Raw genomic sequence first — 22,612 nt, forward strand, 5'->3', positions numbered from 1 at the left:
CAGCACAGTGATGATCAAATCCCTTAATGTCCGTGTTGAGGTCATAATCTACCCTTCCGAAAGTGCTTATGGCACTAGCAGCGGCTCCCGCGCTGTATCGACAACTATATCTCCCAATAAATCTCCCAGTGTCCAAAAGTGGAGGTGCATTTGCACCCTCTGTACTAAGCTCTGTGTCTTGCCTGTAATTTGTCTCGTGTCAGATTGCATCCTGATGCTCCCAACTCGTACTAATAGAGAGTATCCTGTGTTCGATGTCGGTACTAGGAAGGCCCTTATTAAGCTCCTGGCTGTGGCATAACTCTTTTAATTGGTTGATCTGCCTGGCGTCTCCAGCCCTGCAGCGGGCGGATTAGAGAAGCCGTTCGGTAGCCGCTGCTGTGTGGATTTATATAGAAGCGTGTCTGCTGAAATGATCCACTTCCAAACATCCAGAGACCCTCCCTCTCTAGCAGTCCCGCAACGCAATCCACAAGTGACAAGATGCCTGCAACCGTGATTCCCGGATCCTGGCACCACCTCAGGTTGTTGGGTTCATTGGTGCCGTAGCCCGAGACATAGGCCTAAGTAAACTGGACATAGTGTTTAAGTTTTTAATGCGATATTCATTTTCTTTTAAATAGCTGAACATGTGGAATTATCTCACATTGTCGGATTTTCTGGAAACAATAAATGCAGTTCAATTGTTTTAATTATATTATTTATATAATTATACATTTTCTTTTGCGAAACTGACCACATCAATTCAACAAGTAGGCTACGCTGCAGGTCTATTTAAAAACACTGAAAGTAGGCTATAACAACTATCTTATCCGAAAAGTTTTTAAAATTTTAAGTTTTAACAAGATGGTTCAAAATATGAAAGTAAAATCTTTAGCACCGTTTCTTTTTTGCAGGGGCCTCACCGACCCTCCCAAAGTAAAATGTGCTCCACAGCAGTTGCTCTCCTTCCCCCCCCCCCCTCTTTGATCAAGCCATCTAACGTCTGAAAAGAAGCCGAGCTTCCCCATGCAGAGCTCCCATATTTCCTCCTCCATAATCCTCCTCCACTTTGAACACGGCGGCTTCGGAGGCACGAGCCACCAGTTTATTTATTTCCAATTCTTTGGATGACAATCGCTTCCCCCCCTTAGGGCACCGACATTAGGCTACTTGAAACTACCTGCTCTTGGGTTTCCTCACAGGGATGATTCGTCTTATATTTTACTTAAAATAACAACATGTAGGCTAAATGACCAAACTCTTTTTATTAGCCTATCAACTCACTTAGTCATAAAACAAATATCTGCTGAAATCTGCAACAGGCCTATCTGAAATAATTCTCAGAAAGAAGTAAAATAAGGAATAAAACCATTTCGTCATATTATGAACTTAATTAAAAGGTAGATTTATGACACTGATATATTATATTATAAGGCTTTTTAAACTTTACCCCCCTGAGTGCCTCAGTGTCCTTGAACCCTTGTACTGCTGCATTTTCTTAAAGGCCGTTTGATCTGACTGACATAATATTCATTAAAAAAATGTTGATCGTTGAATCAAACGTGTGCCATATCACAAGTTGGAAAATGAACTATAGACGCTCCTGCGCCTGCTCTCTTTGAGATATTGTTAGGGAGACAGCGTGTCATTTTCGGCGTGCCTTCACGCCATGCGCGCGCGAGCAATTGTTAATTCATAATAAATAATGTTTTATTAACTGCGTCAGTTTTCTTGGCAAGTCAGTACAGAAAATGACATTACTGACTTGGCCTTCAACCGCATGCTCTGACTTTTTGCTTCTTCATACTGAGCCACTGATTGTGGGTTTTTTTCTTGGAGGCTAAAATAATTATAGCCTACTGTTTCGACAAGAAATTCCTTATTTTGCTACAAATGTTTTTATTATTATTATATTTGTTATATATGTTATACTATAATTGTTATATTTAATACTAACGATAATCATTTAAATTATGATCAAGGCTAAATTTATCATTCGTCATGTAACTAAACCGACACACTGGCTTAAACCACAACACCCCTTATGTTAAGGGTTTAAAGAAAGAAAGAAAGAAAGAAAGAAAAGATTTTCACCCCTTGTTACCTTACTGGTTTAATTCGCTTTCGATATGGCACTTAAAGTCCAGAGTTAAAATATCGAATAGATTAGATTGTGTATTGTATGGCTAAAGCGAACTTGATGAAATAGCCTAAGTTATAAGTTGTTAATAAGAAAATAAGTTGGACACGGGATAATCAATAGCTAATTTAATAAATAGATCAAGACAAATAATTCAAATAAAGCGTTTGAAAAAAAGAAGCGGCACGATGTTACCTCAAATAGCTTACCACGGAGGTCTTTGGATTTGATCTGAAACTTAATAGCCTAGACCAGGTTTAACGTGGCCTATTTGTATTGATTAGGCTTAAACATTAGTTTTCATTCTGAAAATATGACCTAATTCTGACGAAAAACACACCAAATTGTACACAAAGAAATCATAGAGAGAAACGTTTTTTAGTGGTGGGGGGTGTTTGGGAGTGGGCAATGTGTATGTAGCCTATAGCCTACATGAGTGTATTTGTAAAAGCGAGAGAGAGAGAGAGAGAGAGAGAGAGAGAGAGAGAGAGAGAGAGAGAGAGAGAGAGAGAGAGGGTTAGATGGAGCAGTAGAGATGTGTTCAGGGATGGTTTATATAGCAGTGGGTGTGAGCACAGATCGCACTCTGTTCATTAGCGCTCCGCGCAGCACAAGTTGAAGGCTACTGATCTTCACCGCGACACGTCAGGGAAAACTAAACTGCATTTTGAAAGACAAACAATGAATTATTTAAACGCATGAGCTTCAGTAGTCGCATTTGCCACACGGTTAAACCTGCACAGCCTTAGATATTAGTGAACAAAGCATATTGTGCAGCGAAGACAGCGCACGGCGCATAGGGACAGATCATGCACTGTCAAGCCGAGTTGAGGCTCTCCTCCCCCGGGCAGCTGAAGGCTGCCAGGCGGCGCTACAAGACATTCATGATTGACGAGATCCTCTCCAAGGAGACTTGTGATTATTTTGAAAAACTTTCTCTTTACTCGGTGTGCCCTTCGCTCATTGTACGGCCGAAGCCTCTTCATTCATGCTCGGGTAAGAGGACTGTTTTATGTTTTTGTTTTTTTGACTAATTAAGAAAGAAACGCATTAGAAAAAATATATAACTAAAAGGCAAATATAGCATTTGTAGATTTGAGGAGGTTATTTGGAAATTCGGACACTTTTACGCATGAGATCAATTTCATTATTAATATAGCTTATGTTTTATTTAAATGTAAAAGCGATGATTAATTTTGCATGGATCAGGAAATGTGAATTTACAGTGCAGAAAGTTTACATCCTATATCAGACTGGTGAAAAATAGCTACATTGTGTGAAGTGTGTTATCTGTTGTGCTGTAATGACAGTATTTGTATAGTGCCATAAAGTTGGATCCTAATGATTCATTTTAAACCATAATTCCCCTTTCATGCAACTGTGCATATGAGAATATTCAAATTTGTGACAACACCGCATCATTCATTTATCATCTTCATTACTTAAATTTATAGGTTAGCATCAATGTTTTTTTTTATTTATAAAGAAGTAGTTTAAACTGAATCCCAATTAATTCATGCATGCGTCCTCCTAAAGTTTTACCACGAATTCCTCACTCTGTACTCAAAAATCACTGCAGCGTGAAAACTGCAGTGTTGAAAATCAGAGACATGCGGCAGAGTGAGTGATTGTGAGTGATGCTTCAGGGCTTTTGTTGAGCTGATAAATGAATTGAAGAGTCGTTACACATAAAGGTCAATGAACTGGCAGTGGGACAGATACAAAATATAAATCTCACTAGAAGACACGGGTTACTAGGCTTTAAACATTATACAATGTATTTGGTCTAATTTAATTTGATTAATACTGTTACTCTGTTTAACCAAAGGCCTTCCCTGTAATGAGTTTTGCTGCTGCTGGACATTTGTAAATGGGAGGATTGTATCTTGTTAGTGCACTACTATGACACAGAAATGTGTGTGACCTAAAACAAAGTAAAGTTATGCACAGAAAAAAAGTGTAATTTACAGTGTGGTTGGTCATACCACCATATTAAAGATTCATTACACTGCACACTGATTTATCTTGATCTATACAGAAGAAAATATAGAACGAAAACAAACTATTGATGCAATCAATACACTTTAAAGCTGATCCCTTTGAATGAAAATCACTCTTCTCCCAATTTTTTACTAGCCCGTTAAGGGCTTACTCTCTTTTCCTTTCAGACAGATAGTTAGAATCATCTAGATCTCTACATGATAGGCTGATAGACTACATGGCAGACTGTGTGCAGGCTGTGTATTGTACTTGCTGAAAATGACCAAAATAGTATGGCAAAGCTCAGTTGGCACACCACATGTAATCTTGTCAAAACAAAATGTCGTGACTGATTCTTAATTGTACTTCCAGATGAATCCAAACAACTGAAAGGCTACTGCACACTCTAGTAACCATTAGGATAATTGCTCTAAAGTCTGAAATAATAGCCACTGCAATTTGATGATGACAGCGGTGGGTGGATAAAAATAGGGAAAGCGATTCCCTCATCCCTCTGATATGGATTGGTGTATGTGAGAGGGCACTATGACTGGGCTTTGGCACCCCTCTGTTCGGATGGATAGAGTAACCTGCCCTGCATATCAGAACACTGTGCCCACCACTTATTTGTAGCTGTGGGGGTGTGAGACACAGTATATTCCCTAACATCAATGGCTTTTAGTGCCTGATATAGAAGCTGGCAGGCTTGCAGGTCTCGGGCCAAAGAGGGGCGACTGGCTCCTGTGGTCCCTTAACAGTGAAAGTTGACTTCTTCATTCTGAAGAAGGAAGGGATGCTATAACCTCCTGCTGCCAGCGGAGGCCGCTGAAAGACAGTGATGCCAAAAATGTTGCCTGAAGGAGTTGACAACAAATTAATTGTTGGTTCATCACTGGTATGCCACTCAAACATACCAACATAATTGTGTTCTGTATTTTGTCCTGTGACACTTTACTGTAAATCTTATTTCTGTTAATCTGAAATGAAATACAGACCATGATTCTGTACAGTAAAAGTGGCTTATACTCACAGAGTTAATCCCCTGTCATTTAGGGCAAGATCAGAGACATTGAGCCCTGACCTGGTGCTGAACAGTGAACAACGTAATGGCAGGTTACAATATTTCATTTGGAGTCCAATCTCTCAGCAGGACCCAGGGCAGGGCTTTTAGTGGAAGAGGTGAGAGAGATTAAGATCAACTGTGGTGTAATCTCACCTGACAGCATGATGAAAAACAAAAACAAAAGCAGGAGTGTGTGTAGCCCGAGCGCCGCTGCATACTGGCTTGGTACTGGCTAAAGGTATTATAGAATAAATCCAAGTGAGCAAAAGGGTTTTCATCCCATCTTAAACACTAATCTGCTGCAGACAATAAAGTCTCCCATTAAGCACAAAGCCAGCTTGAAAAGGTTGATTACACCCATGTCAACACACACGGGCAAGTATGCACACACACAAAGACAAAATGTGGGCACATCATCCATCTTCAGTTAGGGATAATGTTTGACAACCTGTCCCCTCCCTGCCATTTCTGCTCAACCACTGCCATCAGATGTTTCTATCTCGACCAAAAAAATCTGATTTCAGCTGCCACATGAATACCTGTGTGGATCACGTTTCACATTAAATCTTTAATGCTTGTGTTTAATGCGATGCTTCAGCCAGAGAAGTTTGTCAGTGTGACTGGGAATATACCATGACAGTAAAACTCAACAAGATACCATTTGTTGAGAATTGGAATTACATTTCCCCAACCTGCCATGTCCTGAATGTGAATGGTTCTAATTAATTAAAGCAACGAGTTAGGGCAGATAAAAAAGCTGTGTGGCCTGTTGCCCTTCCCATCCAGGTAGTGTTTGATTTGCACTCAAAGGACAAGGCCCCCCAAAGAAAACTGTTTAATTGAGCAGCTCCCTAGCTGTCACCAGACAGTTTATATCCAAAACATGGCAAACGTGCATGTATACTTGTCATAGCTAAGCAATGAATCATCCATTTCAGCATCCCATTGACAAAAAAAGAGAGTGTAGATGTTATGAAAGGGAGCAGGCTGATACAGGAAATATGGTTCATTTAATTGGGACTTGCGTCATAAAAACTATGTGATCAATATAGCAAATTGTTTGTATTGAAAGGAATGCTTAACAAACAGCTCTTCTTGATCTATTCTTAGCAGGTATGTCTTCTGTAATCGTCACCAGAACCACTTGTGCCGGTCCTTACATTCCAACTGCGATTATCAAGAGTAGCATGGGGCCAAGTTGCGCTCTTGCAGCTACTCAAACAGTTTATTTGTAGACTATTGACAGCACACTAGCACTTGTCAACAACATGTCAGAGAGACGGGTTCGCTGTTAATGGAAAGTCACTGCAACGGCTGACATTTCCCTATTTGCTCTCTCTTTCTTTCTTTCTTTTTCTCTCTCTCTGGTGCTCTCTGAGGGACTGTCCGGAGACAACTTCAAGCTCTGTGTTGACAAGAGATTTCCTGACAGTCGTGGAGACAAACCGAGATGTTGCCCGTTCAAAACAACGCTCCCCTCCACTTTTGCACGTAGTTGGATACATGTTAATGTATAATCCCTCCTATTAAACAAGCTTGAACATTTAATCAGATGATTCACTGATATCAGAAAATTTTACTTTTACACAGATCTGATTTACAGAGAAAAAACGGAGAGCAATATAGTAAATGGAAAGGTATAAATGGAGAGCGAGAGCGTACAAGGAGAGAAAAGAGGTCTTCTTGTCTAGACTTGTTGCAATAGCAGCAATCTCAGGTTGGAGGATTAGTGATGACCTCAGCACCTTACCATGATGTCATGATGAGCCCAAGGCAGTGTCTGGTGTGTGTGTGTGTGTGTGTGTGTGTGTGTGTGTCTCTGTATGTCAGTGCAGAGCAACTGTGCTTACCTACATGTGTACTTGTATGCACTGCTTTAGCTCCTCATGCTTGACTTACATCTAATAGTTGTTGTACTATAGTGTCAGATTACAAAAATAGACTTGCCCCACCTTCTTTTAGAGTGTTTGTCTTCCTCGTCCTCACATTTGTACTGTAGTCCATATTTTCTCACCAGCCTTAAGAAAAAAAGACAGTAAACAGTCAAGGAACAGGAATAAAAAATCAAAGTCAACGTCTGACATTTTGCCACCTGTGGCCACTGGTGTCTGTGTTCGTGTGTGTCCGTGTGTCTAGGTTGTCTGTTGCAGTCGATGAGGAGATTAAGGACACAGATCCACCACAGACAACCAGGAACACACATACTGTGTGGGTTGGTGTATAACAATCCTCTATTTTTCTGTGCTCCATTGCAGCCTTTTTATCTCCCTCTACATCTTCCACCTCTACTCCTATAATCCCCTCCTTATCGGCCCATGCATTACAGTCTGCTCTGTGCTCATTCGGCTTGTATATGTTGGTTAAGGGATTTATTTCATATTTGAGGCCGTAAGGATTTTTCTGGCAGATATTATGTTTACTGTGGTTGACCCACTGCATCCTGTTGGCCAACCTCCTGGTCTCATTCCCTCTCATCTTGGCTCCAGACAAGTGTTACTTTTTATTGATTCTGGCGTCTTGCTACTTCTGTCTGCGCTGATAAAGAGCAAAAATGTGTGTTTCTATATGACTGCGCACAAGAGAAAAGTTTATTAGCTGAACAGCATTTGATTTAGTTTTTAGGTTTTTATTAGAGTTCATTCTGTGTCTGCATGTGTCTGCGTGTGTGCATGTACATCATGCTGTCAGGCTCACTGTGTGCATGTGGTGTGTGTTGGGAAGCCAGTTATGGTTTAACAACCTCTGAAAAATAATCATTCATTTGAAGGGTTCAGAGGAGCGGTGTAAAACACAGTCTGCGTCATTGGGATTACAGCCCTCTTCGTGGAGGTCAAAAGCAAAACACTTTTTACAGCAAAAACAGGGCAATTAAAAATGGAGGTGTCTAAGCAATTACAGGCGGTCGATAATGGTACAACCAAGGTGAATGAGAGGCCCATAAGAGCTCAGTAAAAACTCAGTGATTCAAAGAACATCTAATATCCTTTTTTTCTTCTTATTACACTGCATTTCTCTGTTTCTGTCATCTGACACATTGTCTCTGCTCTTCCAGGCTCCTCGTCACTACGTGCCTACCCTCTCCTCTCTGTGATCACGCGGCAGCCCCCCAACCTGCCCCTCCAACTCCCCCAGCCATCGTCTCCGGGCGGGGTCCCCTCTCACCTGCTCTCCCCGCAGCATCTTCGAGGCTCCGAGCCCTCACCCAGCCAGACACCCCTCAGCATCAGCAGCGAGTCGGAAACAGAGCGCAGCACGCCCCGCCTGAAGAAGCAACGCCGCAGCCGCACCATCTTCACAGAGCTGCAGCTAATGGGCCTGGAGAAAAAGTTCCAGAAGCAGAAGTATCTGTCCACACCTGATAGGTCAGTACAGTTGAGAAATTCACACGCAATTGAATAGGTAGATTCCAGTAAAGGTCTGTTGCACATACATGGAAATACACAAATCACCACACACACACACACACACACACACACACACACACACACACACACACACACACACACACACACACACACACACACACACACACAGTAAGAGCTGCAACAGCACACCACATAAAAGCATATAAATAAAAAATGGTAAATCATGCCTGCTAACCTCATAGCTACTGTAACAATTTTGTGACTAAGTTAAAAGAAAGCAAACCACTGATGTGTGAAAGGTAACTGATACGAGTTATTAAATTTCAACCAGATGTAAAATCAAAGTCATATAAGCTACCAGCACTTAACTGTGACATTTTGATAACCTACATACCTGGCATTGAGCACATTTTGAAAGTACAGTACATGCACACGCAGACACAAGCACATTCACAAAGCCACAACTGCAATTATCAAGCAGCGGTTAACCTAACGTCATAATTTTTGATTTATCCTGTGGGGAATGTCTCATGTAATGTGAATTTGTCTAAGCCAGAGCATTACCTCAGCATTCTAGTTGAGACAAGAGTAACGTTTTAACCCTGAGCTTTCGAACAGCAAAAAGCCCCAACAAAGAAACACTGCCTTATTCAAGAAAGCAGGGACGGAGGCCAACACAAGCAAACACAAATGTATTACGTTGATTTACTGCCAATCATTTCACACTTGTGCAGGTGTATATAAAGTACATTTCTACAGTAAAATGAAGTCATCTACATATATCTGTGTCTTAAGTTCCATTCTGTGGGTCATTTTTGGGACCTTCTTTTTGAGGTTAGACCATATTTTCCAGTTTTATTGTGCGCCTCACTTTTATATTTGGCCTGCAGGCTGCCTTTCCATTATAACCCACAATAGTATTGAACTATAGATGTTGTAAAAAGCTTTCCTTTACATGCGCCGTAGGAATTTCAAACTGCTTGCGAACCTTTGCATCAAGTAGAGATTGGATGTGTGTACACTTCACCACATTACTCATCTTTCTTTTTTCATATGTAGATACTGAGAGTAAATCAGCAGTTAAAAACACATATACAGTATCTTCATGCATTTAGACAAATAGCAACACAGACCTCTCACACATTGTATCCTCTTTACAAAGTATGTACTTACCACATCTAATCTGAAACTACATTAGCATATTTGGAATAAACCTGATTTATTCGTCATCCATTTACATCCCATCTGTGGGGAATACTCCCACGATGCATTATTAAATATATCACATCTTGGCTTGCCTGGAGCCGTTGGAAAGGGGCCATGCGTCATCTTAAAGCAGAAGCCCAGAGGCTGAGCACAACTCAGTGATCAAAACCAACCACCCTTACGAATGGCTGTGCCAAAATACTGTGTGCTGTCAAAATATCCAAATCTGACACTGTGTTGAAAATTAATTAAATACCCAGCTGGCGGAAAAACATCAACAGAGAAAATCCCCCTTTAAAGCCCCACATCAAAGGTGTGGCATGCGCCCCACTTTGGTTTGTTATGATCCAAACATAACTTTTCTTTTCTCTCCCTTTTCTTGGCTTGGAACCTGTGCAATTTTGAATTGAAAAGACTTTACGCACAGGGGCGAGAGGAACCAAAACCAAAAATATCCCTTTTATTCATATCATAGAGCAATAATGATTTTATGCAGCTTCCAATTGTAATAATTAGTGTCTTAATAATCCTCATCATCATTATAAAAAAAAGTTTTCAGTTACACCCAAGATGCCCTAATGAAAGGTGTGAGAATGGACGAAAAAAAAATGGTGGTCTTGCGATAGCCCAGAGGGAGTAACTCAAATGCTGTTTCTATTGCTGTGAGTGTGTGGTTTCTCTCCATTGAGAACTAATGACCATAAATAAGAGGGGTGTTTTCCTGCAATTACTTTTCCATGCCTCCAGTTGTTGAACTGCTACAGACTGGGGCACGCATGATAGTGAAGTTTGATAGACAGCTTGATTGCCTGTATGTCTGGTGTTTTTTGAAGCGCAGACATACACGCACACAAAAACCACACACAGCCTTTTATGTAAGGCATAAGGTTATGTCGAGGATCCCATCAATCTTAGGGGTTTTGTTGCTGCTCTGCTTTTTAGATTCTGTTAACGCCTTTTCGCCCTCTCTGCTTCCTATAAATTGAAAGTCAGTTCCTTTTACTTTGGGGGTGGGGGTGAGTGGGGAGGCGGTGAGAATCCCTTCATCTGACTGTTAAAGACTAAAAAGAGCAGGGAGGAGGAAATCTCATTGGGAAAAAAAAACCCAGATAACCGCTTCTTTCTTTTACAAATGGATGCCTTGTTCACTGTATCTGTCCCTTCCTGATGTATCACATTACACACCATCCAATAGCCCTATTAGTCATGGATCAACACATGTGGTGGATGCATTCAGAATTTTCTCCCAACAGACTCAATTGTCCAGCTACAACCGCTGTGATTGGAACACTGGTCGCGGTACAGATGTTTCAGGCACTGTTTCCAGAGCTGCAGGTGTACAGTGTCAAACTCAAGCTACTAGCAAGCAGCTTTGATGTGAGATTCAAAGACGGAGTTAAGCGTGTTAGAGAGGTCTTATATTGTACTTAAGCCTGCAAATGCTGCAACCTCAAGGCATGAAGCTGCATTACTGTATATACTTGGTGGAAAGGTGAAAAACATAATTATTATCAAGATGCTTGTCATTTCTATACTTTCCTGTCAGTGGGAGAAAAAAGGAATAGACAGATTGGTGCTTTTGGGAAAAGTGCTGATTCTTAAAGCATGTGAATGATATGGTAGGCTATATAGCCTGTTCAGGTTTAGGAGGACCCAAATGTATAAAGTACATGAAATGTCCATCTAACATGCACTTTGTTTTGTTTGTGATTTTGCAGGTTAGACCTGGCCCAGTCACTTGGTCTCACACAGCTCCAGGTGAAAACATGGTACCAAAACAGGCGTATGAAGTGGAAGAAAATGGTAAGAGACACTGTAAAGCCAGGCAGATCCAGGAACAATGATTGTTGTAAAGAATGACTGTTCTTTCTCTATTTATCTTTTCTGTCATCCTTTAAAAATAAATTCTTCCAAAAGGGTGGTTTTGATTTTACTCCTAACTCACTGTTTCATGTAAGGCTGATTTGAACTATGACAGAGACACGAATGATAGGTATGACAGGAAGAGAGGGTGTGGTGTGTAATGTGACCGAAGATGACATCAGGGAGAGCAAACACTTTTGCAGAAAGGTCAACAACTCAGAGAACAAAAAAAGACCTGAAATCATTAAAGATAAATGAGTGCACAAGAGGCAGCCAGCAGCAATATGTCTTCTCTTAATTACTATAATAGCAAGCATTGCCTTTGACTGCTCCTGCCATTTATTACCAGACCACTAAGATAGTCTGTGTGTTATCCTAGGTGCTCAAAGGAGGTCATGAGGCCCCGACTAAGCCCAAGGGAAGACCCAAGAAGAACTCCATTCCCACTACGGAAGAAATAGAGGCTGAAGAACGAAGAATGAGGGTGGAGGAAGAGGATATGAAAAGGAAGGTGAACGAGGAGGCAGCGCTGGCTCACGGAGGAGAGGCATCTCAGCGTAAACCTCAAGATCTCAGTTCAGAAACTCACAATCCAGCCGCAGCGATGGAGAAATCTGAGCGAGAGCCACCGCTCCTGATGCAGTCAGAGACTCACGCAGCCAGCTAAGAAAGAACAAAACAACCAAAGACTGATGCCAACCTGAAAACAAATAGTGCCTCAGGAGATCACTGTAAAAAGCCTGTTTGGTGTTTAGAGCCATTTGCTTTAGGGATTTGACTGGAAACATATTGCTGGAATCCAATCTTTACCTAATGCAGCCTTTTTATTTTTGTGTGTGTTAGAAAACGTACAGTACAAAGAGCTAAAAATGCATAGACACTGATTGCACTGGGAGAAAATGGCCTTTAAAACTGTATAAGGAGTATAAATCTGTCAAATTCAAGCAGGTCAGTCAAATCAAAACACGTATCACCGCATCACCTATCACCTATTGTGCATTACATCTATGAAAGATCAAACACACCGCTGGCCCTCCAAGATGCCTCACATAGTGCATGTGCCAAAATATCAAGGTTTGCCTTACTGTAGTGTCTCTATGTATCTATTATAAATTACTTCACTGCCAAAAACTATAATATTAAATGGCTACAGTGCCTTGTCTGTCTCAGAGGAAAGCTTTTTAAGTGTTAATAAAATGCAAGTATATTTTTTAAAGTGATTATTCATTACAAGTGCCGTTTTTGGAGACAGAGTTGTAAAGTTTTGAACAGTTCAATGTTTACGTTGGAGTTCTGCTGCACACCTTTAAGGTGCAAAAGTGTTCATTATTTGGTCGGTAAAGCTTGCATTCTTTTTTCAATTTGAAAAACCAATATTTCTGCCAAGCCATACACTGTATCATACTGTAGAAATGTGTATAAAGTATAAGATATATGGTGTTTCGGATATATATGTAAAACAGTATTTTTAACTGCTGTTTTATATTGGATTAAAATAGTTTGTATGTATAATGTTACTGCCGTCCCTGATCTTTTTTCTCCTTTCACGGGAGTCAGGATGACTTTGCTTTCTGCCACGAGGCCACTAAGACTGTTAAGCTGTCAGAGATTCTCAGAGGGAATAAATCATAGCCTGTGCCAAAGATGCTCAGCAAATGCTGAACATTTAAAATCTGAAAGACATTTTTAGCCTGCAGGCTTTGCATGAGTACCCCAATCAGTATGTTTGACTTGTATTAACATAACACTATCTTCAACTGCTTGTCACTGACTTCTCTATACACTTCCAACTCTACTTTCTTCCCTCACAAGGAATTGTATTTAAAGAGTTTCACTTTTTTAATTATACAGATTTATTTTTATTTGTTATTGTTTCATAAAAGTGCAGTATTTTTCTGATGTATATAATGCTTGTTTGGTAAGCTTGTTTGCAGTTTTTTCTCTTTTTTTTAGGTTTATGTACCATAATTTTTACTATATACAAGTGTGTGTTTATGTATTTAAATACACTTAATAAAATAGTAATCATTTACATTCTTACCTGGTATTATTTAGTACAATTGCTTTAAGGTTTTGGTCGATACAATCCTGTCTTTACCCTATATTCTTAATGTGAAGTGCGTCACACTGATGCTAGTTTTGCATGAGCTACTTCACATATGCAATCAGAAATTCAAGAATTTGTTTTGGTGTGTCTCTAATGAAAACAGTTCAACAACAAATTAAAGTTGCCTACAGGTCGGACATACTGTCACATCACGCTAACAGTATAGGCCTGGCAGGTTGAAGTTCAGGCAGATCCATTACCAAGAAAGCTTTTAAAGATGTATTACCCATAGTCAAAGTTTCCCATGAATCACATTCAAGAGAAGAAAGCATTTAAGCACTCTGTGTTGTGACATTTATCATCGTTATCTGTACAGCAAACAAGATAGCCTGTAGTGCACCTTAGGGCTCCTCTGTAACCCTAAGCGAGTCTGAAGTGTATTTTTCGTGCCTGATACCGGACATGGATGGTTTGTAAAGCAAACAGCGCATGGTTCTCATTGAGTAATGTGTACTGTGCTTTAACGCCTTGTGTAAACACTTTAAGTATGCTTCATATGTGTGTGCATTCAACAGCAGAAGTCCCCACACTTCTTGGAAGTATGATTGAACATTTTACTTTTTCAGTCTCAGTGAAAAAAGTGAACTTTATCAAGGGAAAAAGTCAAGGTTGTCAAAATGTGCCGTTCAGAACTGTTTCCTATACATTATTACTATTATTATTGTTTTTCTGCAGTATATTGGTCGAGTAGACAATAGAACAGGAAACTTTTCTTTCTTTACTTTTCTCATTATAATTATATACTCAGTGCAATACATATTCATTGATGCAGAATCGTATCATTCCTGTTTCAGCCTAATTATATTTCACCATAATTGGTGAGTGTGATTACAACAGATGTGAATATGTACATTTATGAATGGGATTTGGTTTAGATTTAGTGTACTTTACTTTAACTTTACTTATACTTACTTTTTATGAACAATCCACAATAATCGTATCTTCACAGTGTTCAACAGTATATATAAAATGATAGAAAATGTGTTTATTTTTTAAATTATACTAATAAAAGCATTAAAGTTCAACATTGTTGGAACTGGTATTGGGAGCATTTACTCGTATATCTTACTACTAAAGTTCTGCCACTTACACAAATATTAAGTGTAAAATAATGAAATGTGTGTGCATAGATTCCTTACAAACAATGCAATGCTTTCAGTATCGTCAATAGTCAATACCCTTTAATTGTCCCCATTGTTTTGACTGTACTGAAGAACTGCCTGTTAAAGGAACAAGGAACTTGTATTAAGATTAGGAGAATTTATGCTATCAACTGCTGGCATATACAGTTGCTATTTATTTGCAACATATTAAACTTTGATTATTCAGAATTGTACTTCCTACTTGCTAGGCTTATGTAGAATAAGTTGTGACACAGCCTCGCCACCTGGTTACAGTAAGACTTAAATAACAAAAGCCTTTGGAGCAGGTTCATTGTATCTGCTTAATTGCAAACATTTTCCTATGCAATATCCTTGTGAAAACACAGGCTCTAGCTGGCAGGCAGGGAGGCAGGTCTGCAAAGATCCACACTTTGCAAGTTTCCACAGGCTGTTGAGCCCCTCCAGGCTAATTGTTGTGTGGCGAGATGAGACACTGGCGGCCTAATTGGAGAACCTGTTATTTTCTCACAGGTCCAAGTTCAGCTGTAGGTCACAGGAGTGGAGTGGTGTCAATTCTAGCTAGCCCCCCACCCCTCCACCCCCTAAGACATCCATTGCACACCCTCACCTGTCAGCTTAGCGTACGCTCAGGTAGTTAGCAGGGGCTGACGTGAGAGGGGAGTGGGTGTATAGCTGTGTGTCACCCTCATTTGTGTCATGACAGAGGAAGTTATCTCTAAATGTTGAGTGCAGGAGCAACAGCAGGGCTTACCTAAGTCAATAAAGGCGGATGTTTTCTACAACATGCACAATGCTCCCCATTGTCTCCCTTAACAGTTGAGAGAAGCAGTAATCATCGGCAATGGCATGAGGATCACCTCCTCTCCGAGAAGCATGTGTAAGACACTGACTGTAGCCAACACTTGGCTCAGAAAAATTCTCATAAATCGGAAATATGGACAAATTCTTATCAAAATAGAAATATGTATGCAGAGTGGACACAAAGTGCAGATGAAGGGCAAATGGTTAATAATTCCCCCCAAAAACAATGCTTTGAAACAGTTGAGTAAAGTACATGTCAATGTGGTCATGTGGAAACATTTTTAAGTACAAGGTTTATGTATGAATAGAAGTACATTTGGCTCATAAAGTCTTAGAGTCTGATGCAGTTTCTTGTTACAGTAGAATAAAGACTATGTTAGTTCAAGCTTGCAGTCTTTGAAATCTTGTCTGTGAAGCTGACAATCGAAAACACAATTTCACCTTGTACCTGTACCCATTGTAAGTTGTTTCAGGTAATAAAATACAATTCTAGGAATGCTGGTTTGACAAACAGATCCATGAGTTTGAAGGCTTATCAGACACCAAAACCCTGCACAATGGTTTATAATACTTTGTGGTAGAATTGTACAACTATGGAAAGTTGGCATGGTGTAAATAAAACAGTCACAAGATAAACAGGAGAAAAACAGCATTCACGAATGTGCGTTTGCTTGACTGGATGATGCTGCATTGCATCGTGACAAAAGCTGGGCCAGGTTAAACTTTTTATGCCGAATTAATCTATGTTTTTTTGCTGGATCCCCCTGTGTTGGCACCTCCACTGAGCTAACTAAGTGATCATTCAAATAAATGAGGGGCACCAGTTTTTTAGACAATGCTCTTATCTGTCTGACCACGACTCCCTTCTATCTTTGTGGATCATTGACACATCTTTGTGCATCTCTTTCGTTATTCATTTTAGATCTCAATGTATTCTAATTACACGTTTAGGGATATCCTTGACAGTTCTGCAACACATGTGGATTGATTTATTGTGTACATCATTCAATCAGTGGAGAGCAAACTACTGTGACTCAGACATGTTATTTGTATTTGAAGAGTCTGCTTTAGCTTTTCTACCCATTCAACTTTGATTGAGTTAGTACAAGTAAAAAAAATGCCTTAAGATACAATTGATCTTATACAATAATATAAACTAGTTCTTTCCATGTTCGATTTACCGAGTAAAACTACCTACACGTAGAGATCAACCACCATCTATGGCCCACTAGAGATCACTACAGATATAAGTAAATGGAAGTGAATGATGTATGGAAGCCAATTAACCTGTTTACTTTCTTTTCAAAATCAGTATCGAAGAGGAGAAATTTAAGACAATGTAGTGTAACAACCAAAAAATAAATAAAATTAAAAGTACCTACAAGAACCTGCAACAGTTAAGATAGTCAGGCTTTCTGTTTTTGACTAGAATCATTTTAAAATATCAATTCCCAACTGGGAAACAACCCATAGAAGCATACATGTGCTGCCGGGACCTTATGAGTTGGATTTTCTGTGAATTACTTCCGTCATTTATGCAATCATCCTTAACACAGATGCTTTGGGACTAAGTACCCAAATCATTTCTCAGTGCATCCCCTGTTGATGTACTGTGAGATCTTTCAGACTAATGTATTTAGTGCGTTAATTACAGTGCTGCCTGCCTCCCTGTCGTCTTTCGATAGCTCATACTCTGGTCAACATGTCTGGGAGACGACGACACTGCCTCCCACCTCCAGGCTCTCAAACTCATAAATCAACCAGCAAGCATGAGTGTACGTGTGTGTGTGTGTGTGTGTGTGTGTGTGTGTGTGTGTGTGTGTGTATGTTTTGCTGCAGGGATATTGAAGGGCTTGTTATGGAAGTCATGATCGCTGGCTCAGGGGTGTATATCCGTCCGCTGAGGAGATGGGCGGTAATAGACCTGTCAGTTGAGTTTTACCCAGGAGCTACCGTTTGCTGCTATGTCACTCTAACGAATCACTGTCGACTCCTCCAAACCCCACAGACCTCCATGAATATCTAGGTTAGTAATGACTTAACCCTTACACTGGTAACAGCCTAGAACTGTGTGAATGTAAAATATACCAGTGGGTTTGAGGTTTTAGCTACTTCATTGCAAATCTAGTAAACTTCACATTTTTGCTGACCATTTTTAATGCAGGTCAACAGTTTATTTTGTTTTATGTAGAGAATGTAAACTTAAAGGCCCACTGACTGTCCAATGATTCAGCGCTTTTAAGCCAGCCCAGTATCCCTGGTAGTGGCGCTGAACTATTCCACGCCTCTTTATTTACATCTAGTGCCAACTTACTACCTTCCAATGCAGGAAGTGGTGTACCCTTCATGTAAGTAGGTGGAAAGTAAGGGTGTGGCATGGATGGGCCTGTAGCAAAATAACCACAATTGTTTTAGCCTGACCCTAAACATCTTAATAATTTCGAAGTTGCCATGCAATTGTAGAAAGAAAGAATTAAAAAATGCATTTATAATTAAAAAACTTTGTTATTGAATGTTTTCTATCATGGAGAGTGAAGGAGGAGAACAGGCAGGGAGCTGATTGGCTGTGAAAAACTAATGAAACAGAAACAGAAAAATCAAAAACCCAGAAAACACAATCATCTTAATAATAAAACGACAAATCATCCAACCGTCTAAGAATATACATGAATATAAATTTAGGTACACAACACTATATGCTGCAACTTCTTTTATCCGTAGCAACAGAAAACCAAAAACCCAGACAACAAAGTCCTCCCAATCATTGAGTACAAAAAGTCGGAGGGCATCTGGACATACAGATTTAGCAAAATCAGCGAGCAAATGGAGCTTGCTCAGGTGTCATCACATGACCTTAATGTGAACTTTCAGTCACGTTCTAGGCAGCCATTGAGTTCCATTCATTTTGGTATGAAAGTCTCAAGACTCTTGAAATTTATAATCCAATACAGTGAACATCACGCCAACTTTGACAATGCTTGTCAAGGTTATCATCTTTGAGTGGCAGCTTGAGTGCAGATGGATTTTAAACTTTGACAAAATTTAAAATAGACTTGATGTTCACTGGGATGGGTTAACTCAACTCAAGAAAGTTTTAAGTTTTTCACATCCTATTAAAATGAATGGCAGCTAGTTCCTGGAAAGGAATAAAAAATGCATTTGCATTTCGAAAACACAGCATGCAAAATACACAATCACTTGCATAAGTGTCAACTTGCTTCACAATGGAGTGCAGAGCACAACTGGATAGAAACACTCAAAGTGAGACAAGGGCCATGTGGGTGGTGGGTACTGTCATGGTTTCTCACTGATCGTAACTCATTCTCAGGGACAGCTGAGAACAAGGGAGTCATCCATACAAAATCCAGCAAAGCCTGCTGTTCTGATTTTTTTTTTGGAGTGCCGTGACCTGGTCTGGCCTTTGAGAGATGTAATCTCATTTGCCATTTTTGGCAAGGAATTTTATGGTGCTCTTCCTTACTTTGCTTTACAGTGACAAATCAAACCATTCAGACAGACAGAAGGAATGGCGTACAAGGGAGAACGTTTACATTTGGCAGTAAATCCACGGCTGACAAGATGCTGTGTAATACTTAATATTCCATGAGTAAAAATAGGAACTTTTACTTCTTTAATATTTTACATGGCCAAAAAACAGCACTTGATTTCATAGACTCTACCAGTTATGTACATTTCACAGAGGGATTCTTCCCTTTACAAATATAATTTCTTAACTTCTCTTTCTCATCACATCACTCCTTTTTTACACAGCCCTCCCTCTCTCCTCCTCTAGGCTTTTAGGGTTTTCCCTAATGGCAAAGAGTAGCTCCTAATGCACTTAATTGGGGCTACATGAAAAACTGAGCTCAATAGGCTTGTAATCCCAATTTTACACCGAGTCTTGAGTTTTAATGTAAGCTGCTCTAAAAGCCAAGGAAATGTCAAAGGCAGTCAGTAAAAAGTGCAATAGTGCCGGCAGAAATCACAAAACCCTGGCAGTGCTCATTTTGTAGGTGACAGTAAATTACTTAAATTGTCCATTTCGCCTGTCTCTGAGCTTATTGTTTGGTCACTATTTGTTGACAAAACTTTGTTTGTTTATGTTTGTATGTGTGTGCTTGTCTGTATTTATGTTTCTTGTCTTCTCCCAGAGACTATCTTGGTTCTGTATTCACATCCATTCACCTTTTATCAACTGATGTTTCCTCTTCTCTGAGAGAGCAAAGAAAACTTCCTCCTTGTCACCATTTCTTTGAATAAAACTTCTTTTTGACACAAATCCCTGCCAGGACATATTCCTGTGCTGACAGTCGACTTTCCTTTTCTCTATGGGTGGACAATTACACTCTCTTCCTGCAGTGAGAAAAGTGTGTCTGTGTGTGTGTACAGAAGGACTTAATGTCACTTAAATTGTATTGTGTTGGGCCAGCAGGCAGGTAATGAGCTTAGGTGAGCGATCTGTCCTCTCTACAAATATTTCCACTAGGGAAAAAAAGAAAGAAAACAAAGAGGCTGGGTATTGATGATTGGCAAGCTGTAAGGAGCTTGTATTTTCTCAACATGTTTAGCCTTCCCTCTGTCAACTGCTTTGACAGCAGAGCATGTCAGTGATCCTGTGAAGGGGCTCTGTGCTTTTCTGCCTCGGTTGATGTCAGAGAGCAGCCAGAGGTCAGCCGTCAGCTCGAGGGATGGATTTAACAGGGTGAGGGGGTGGAGCTGGCAGACCTGCATGCTACACTTAGCTCTTACTGAATCCCATATGTGGTTTTATGAATGAAATAAACTCGGTATTATTTTAATTCTATCATAACATCTATATTTAGATATTTATTTAGATTATTTTCAATCCAGATAATTATGCCGCTATCATTAGAATGAGATGTGCTGAAACAGCTGTGCTTATGGCCAAGGCACATTCAAGCCGCTACATGTGAGGCAGATGCATGCGTGACTCATCCGTGGGTAACTCAAAGGAAAATATAACACATATTACTCATGATTGGCATAAATAACAGGTGTGAATTACAAATCATAGAGGTTGACATGATTAGTTTTTGTGGACAACTTCAGTGAAATTACTCACACCTAGATGTTTTAAGAAGTCCCATAATAATAGCTCCCATAGTAATTGAAAGGGCTATACAGTGTACGCACATTGCCTGACAAAAAGGCAAGTAAGAAGGAAATGGCATAATAACGCTAACGTGCAATTTGTTTTACAAGGTGTAGTTTCAAACATAAACATAATAGATCAAATGGCTGTTGTTTGCAAATTATACTTCAGTAATATGAGAGTATGCATTATGGCACGTTTCAGCTGCAGACAAGACCTTCTTTATATAGGACATGCTCAAGTGATTCAGTTCCTCTTGACTTGCTGTCATAAGGCATCAGAAACCACAGCTCCATGAAAAGCAAGACCTGCCAGCCTGCTAGCCTGCCAAAGGTGCGTCCCTCTCCACCTGTTGTGGTGCTGGTTGCTATAAACATTTGAGTAATTTGAATTGAGAATGCAGTACTGTAATGTTTCCTTCAAGATGTTATCAGCCTGCCTCTGGCGCCGTGCCATGTAATCAGGGTGTATGCGCAGGCTGAAACACATACATTTACTTACCCACGCACAAACACACATTCACGAGTTGTAAAATTATAAGAGATGGTGGAGAAAAAATAAAAAGGAGGAAAATGAGGGGAGCGCAGCGAGGATGAGGAGGTGGTATCTCTCTGTCCTTGGTCATGACAAGGTGAGCTCTCTTTGCCCCAAGGATTGACTGCACAAACAACATTGCTGGCTGATGAGGCAAAAGGAAAAGGCTCTGAGCCATCAGTGAATATAGATAATTTCATAAGCACTTAAAGGTGATGAAATACAAGGGTATGGCAGATGGAAGAGAGATACGTTATGTCCTAGAATGTGTGTGTGTTAACTGACAAAAAGACAGATGCACTTTATCACAGTGTCAGCAGGTGTCAAAAGGAAAGGCAAGTGAAAGAAAAACATTTTTTGATAATTTACAACACATCTTGAGACAATACTGGTATTATTATTGTTTTGCTAATCTTGGTTGAATCCCTCCTCCCTTACTGTAGCAGCTCAGCTCACACCTTGTTGTTTACAGACTCAGCAGTACTAGTGATCTGATCTACTGTTCATTCAGCTTTTCTGCTTGCTTTTTTTAAATTAGTTTTCTCTGTCAGCCCACTAAATCTATCAATTTAAGACTGGGGCCTAGAAGGAAAGGAAAAATCTTGGAAATGAAAACTGTATGTCGCAGGTCCAAACTGGTCTTATATGGCAGGGTAGAGTCTGCAGTGGGCTCCCAGAGGAGATGATGATTTCTAATGATGCCCCAAGTAAATATTGGCTCATCTGTTTATTCTAGATGATCCAGCTGCAGATGATGCTGCTTTGCAGCAGGCACAATCACTGCACTACTCCTGAGATTGAGTGAATCATAATTAAGAATACCTTTATAATTGGTCTTAAACCGTCACTTAATTGGCAAGAGGATGAGCTTGCCAACCTGGCATATTTTCAACCTGTAATCAGGTGGAGCAAGGCTCAGTCCTTACCACAGCGGTCTACATAGATCATCAACTAATAAAGGTGCTAACTTTTGCCTGGGACATGCAGCTACAGCCTCAGTCTTCTTAGCATAATATCAAGTATGTAGCCATCAAGGGACACTTTTTACATGTGTAACATATGTGAAAGTATTGTTTAAACATTCAACATGGTGTTGTCTTCCTCTTTGTTATGACCAACTGAGCCAGGTCATGACACATGGAACATGACTCATTTTAAAATGAGTCAGTTTGAAACACTAAAATGTCAGCTGAAGACAGTCTTTAACCAACTAGCTAGGTACAGCTGATAAAACTCTGCAGGTCGTCATTTCAACGGCCGCCACTAGGAATAAGAAGCTGCTTTTGTCTGCCTCTGTCTGAAATCAAGCATTATCCTTGTAAACTGGATTATGT

At 40.0% G+C, this 22,612-nt stretch overlaps 1 protein-coding gene across 1 annotated transcript; it reads left to right on the top strand.

Moving 5' to 3' along the window:
• The first annotated feature begins 2,699 nt into the window (after positions 1 to 2,699).
• Positions 2,700 to 13,356, top strand: barx2 (BARX homeobox 2). Its single transcript, XM_031290918.2, has 4 exons — positions 2,700 to 3,118; positions 8,218 to 8,527; positions 11,455 to 11,539; positions 11,979 to 13,356. Exons 1-4 carry the CDS (start codon positions 2,932 to 2,934, stop codon positions 12,264 to 12,266), a joined length of 870 nt encoding a protein of 289 aa, XP_031146778.1. The 5' UTR covers positions 2,700 to 2,931; the 3' UTR covers positions 12,267 to 13,356.
• The last annotated feature ends 9,256 nt before the right edge of the window (positions 13,357 to 22,612 follow it).

Source organism: Sander lucioperca, chromosome 8, assembly GCF_008315115.2.
Source record: "Sander lucioperca isolate FBNREF2018 chromosome 8, SLUC_FBN_1.2, whole genome shotgun sequence".
NCBI lineage: Eukaryota > Metazoa > Chordata > Actinopteri > Perciformes > Percidae > Sander > Sander lucioperca.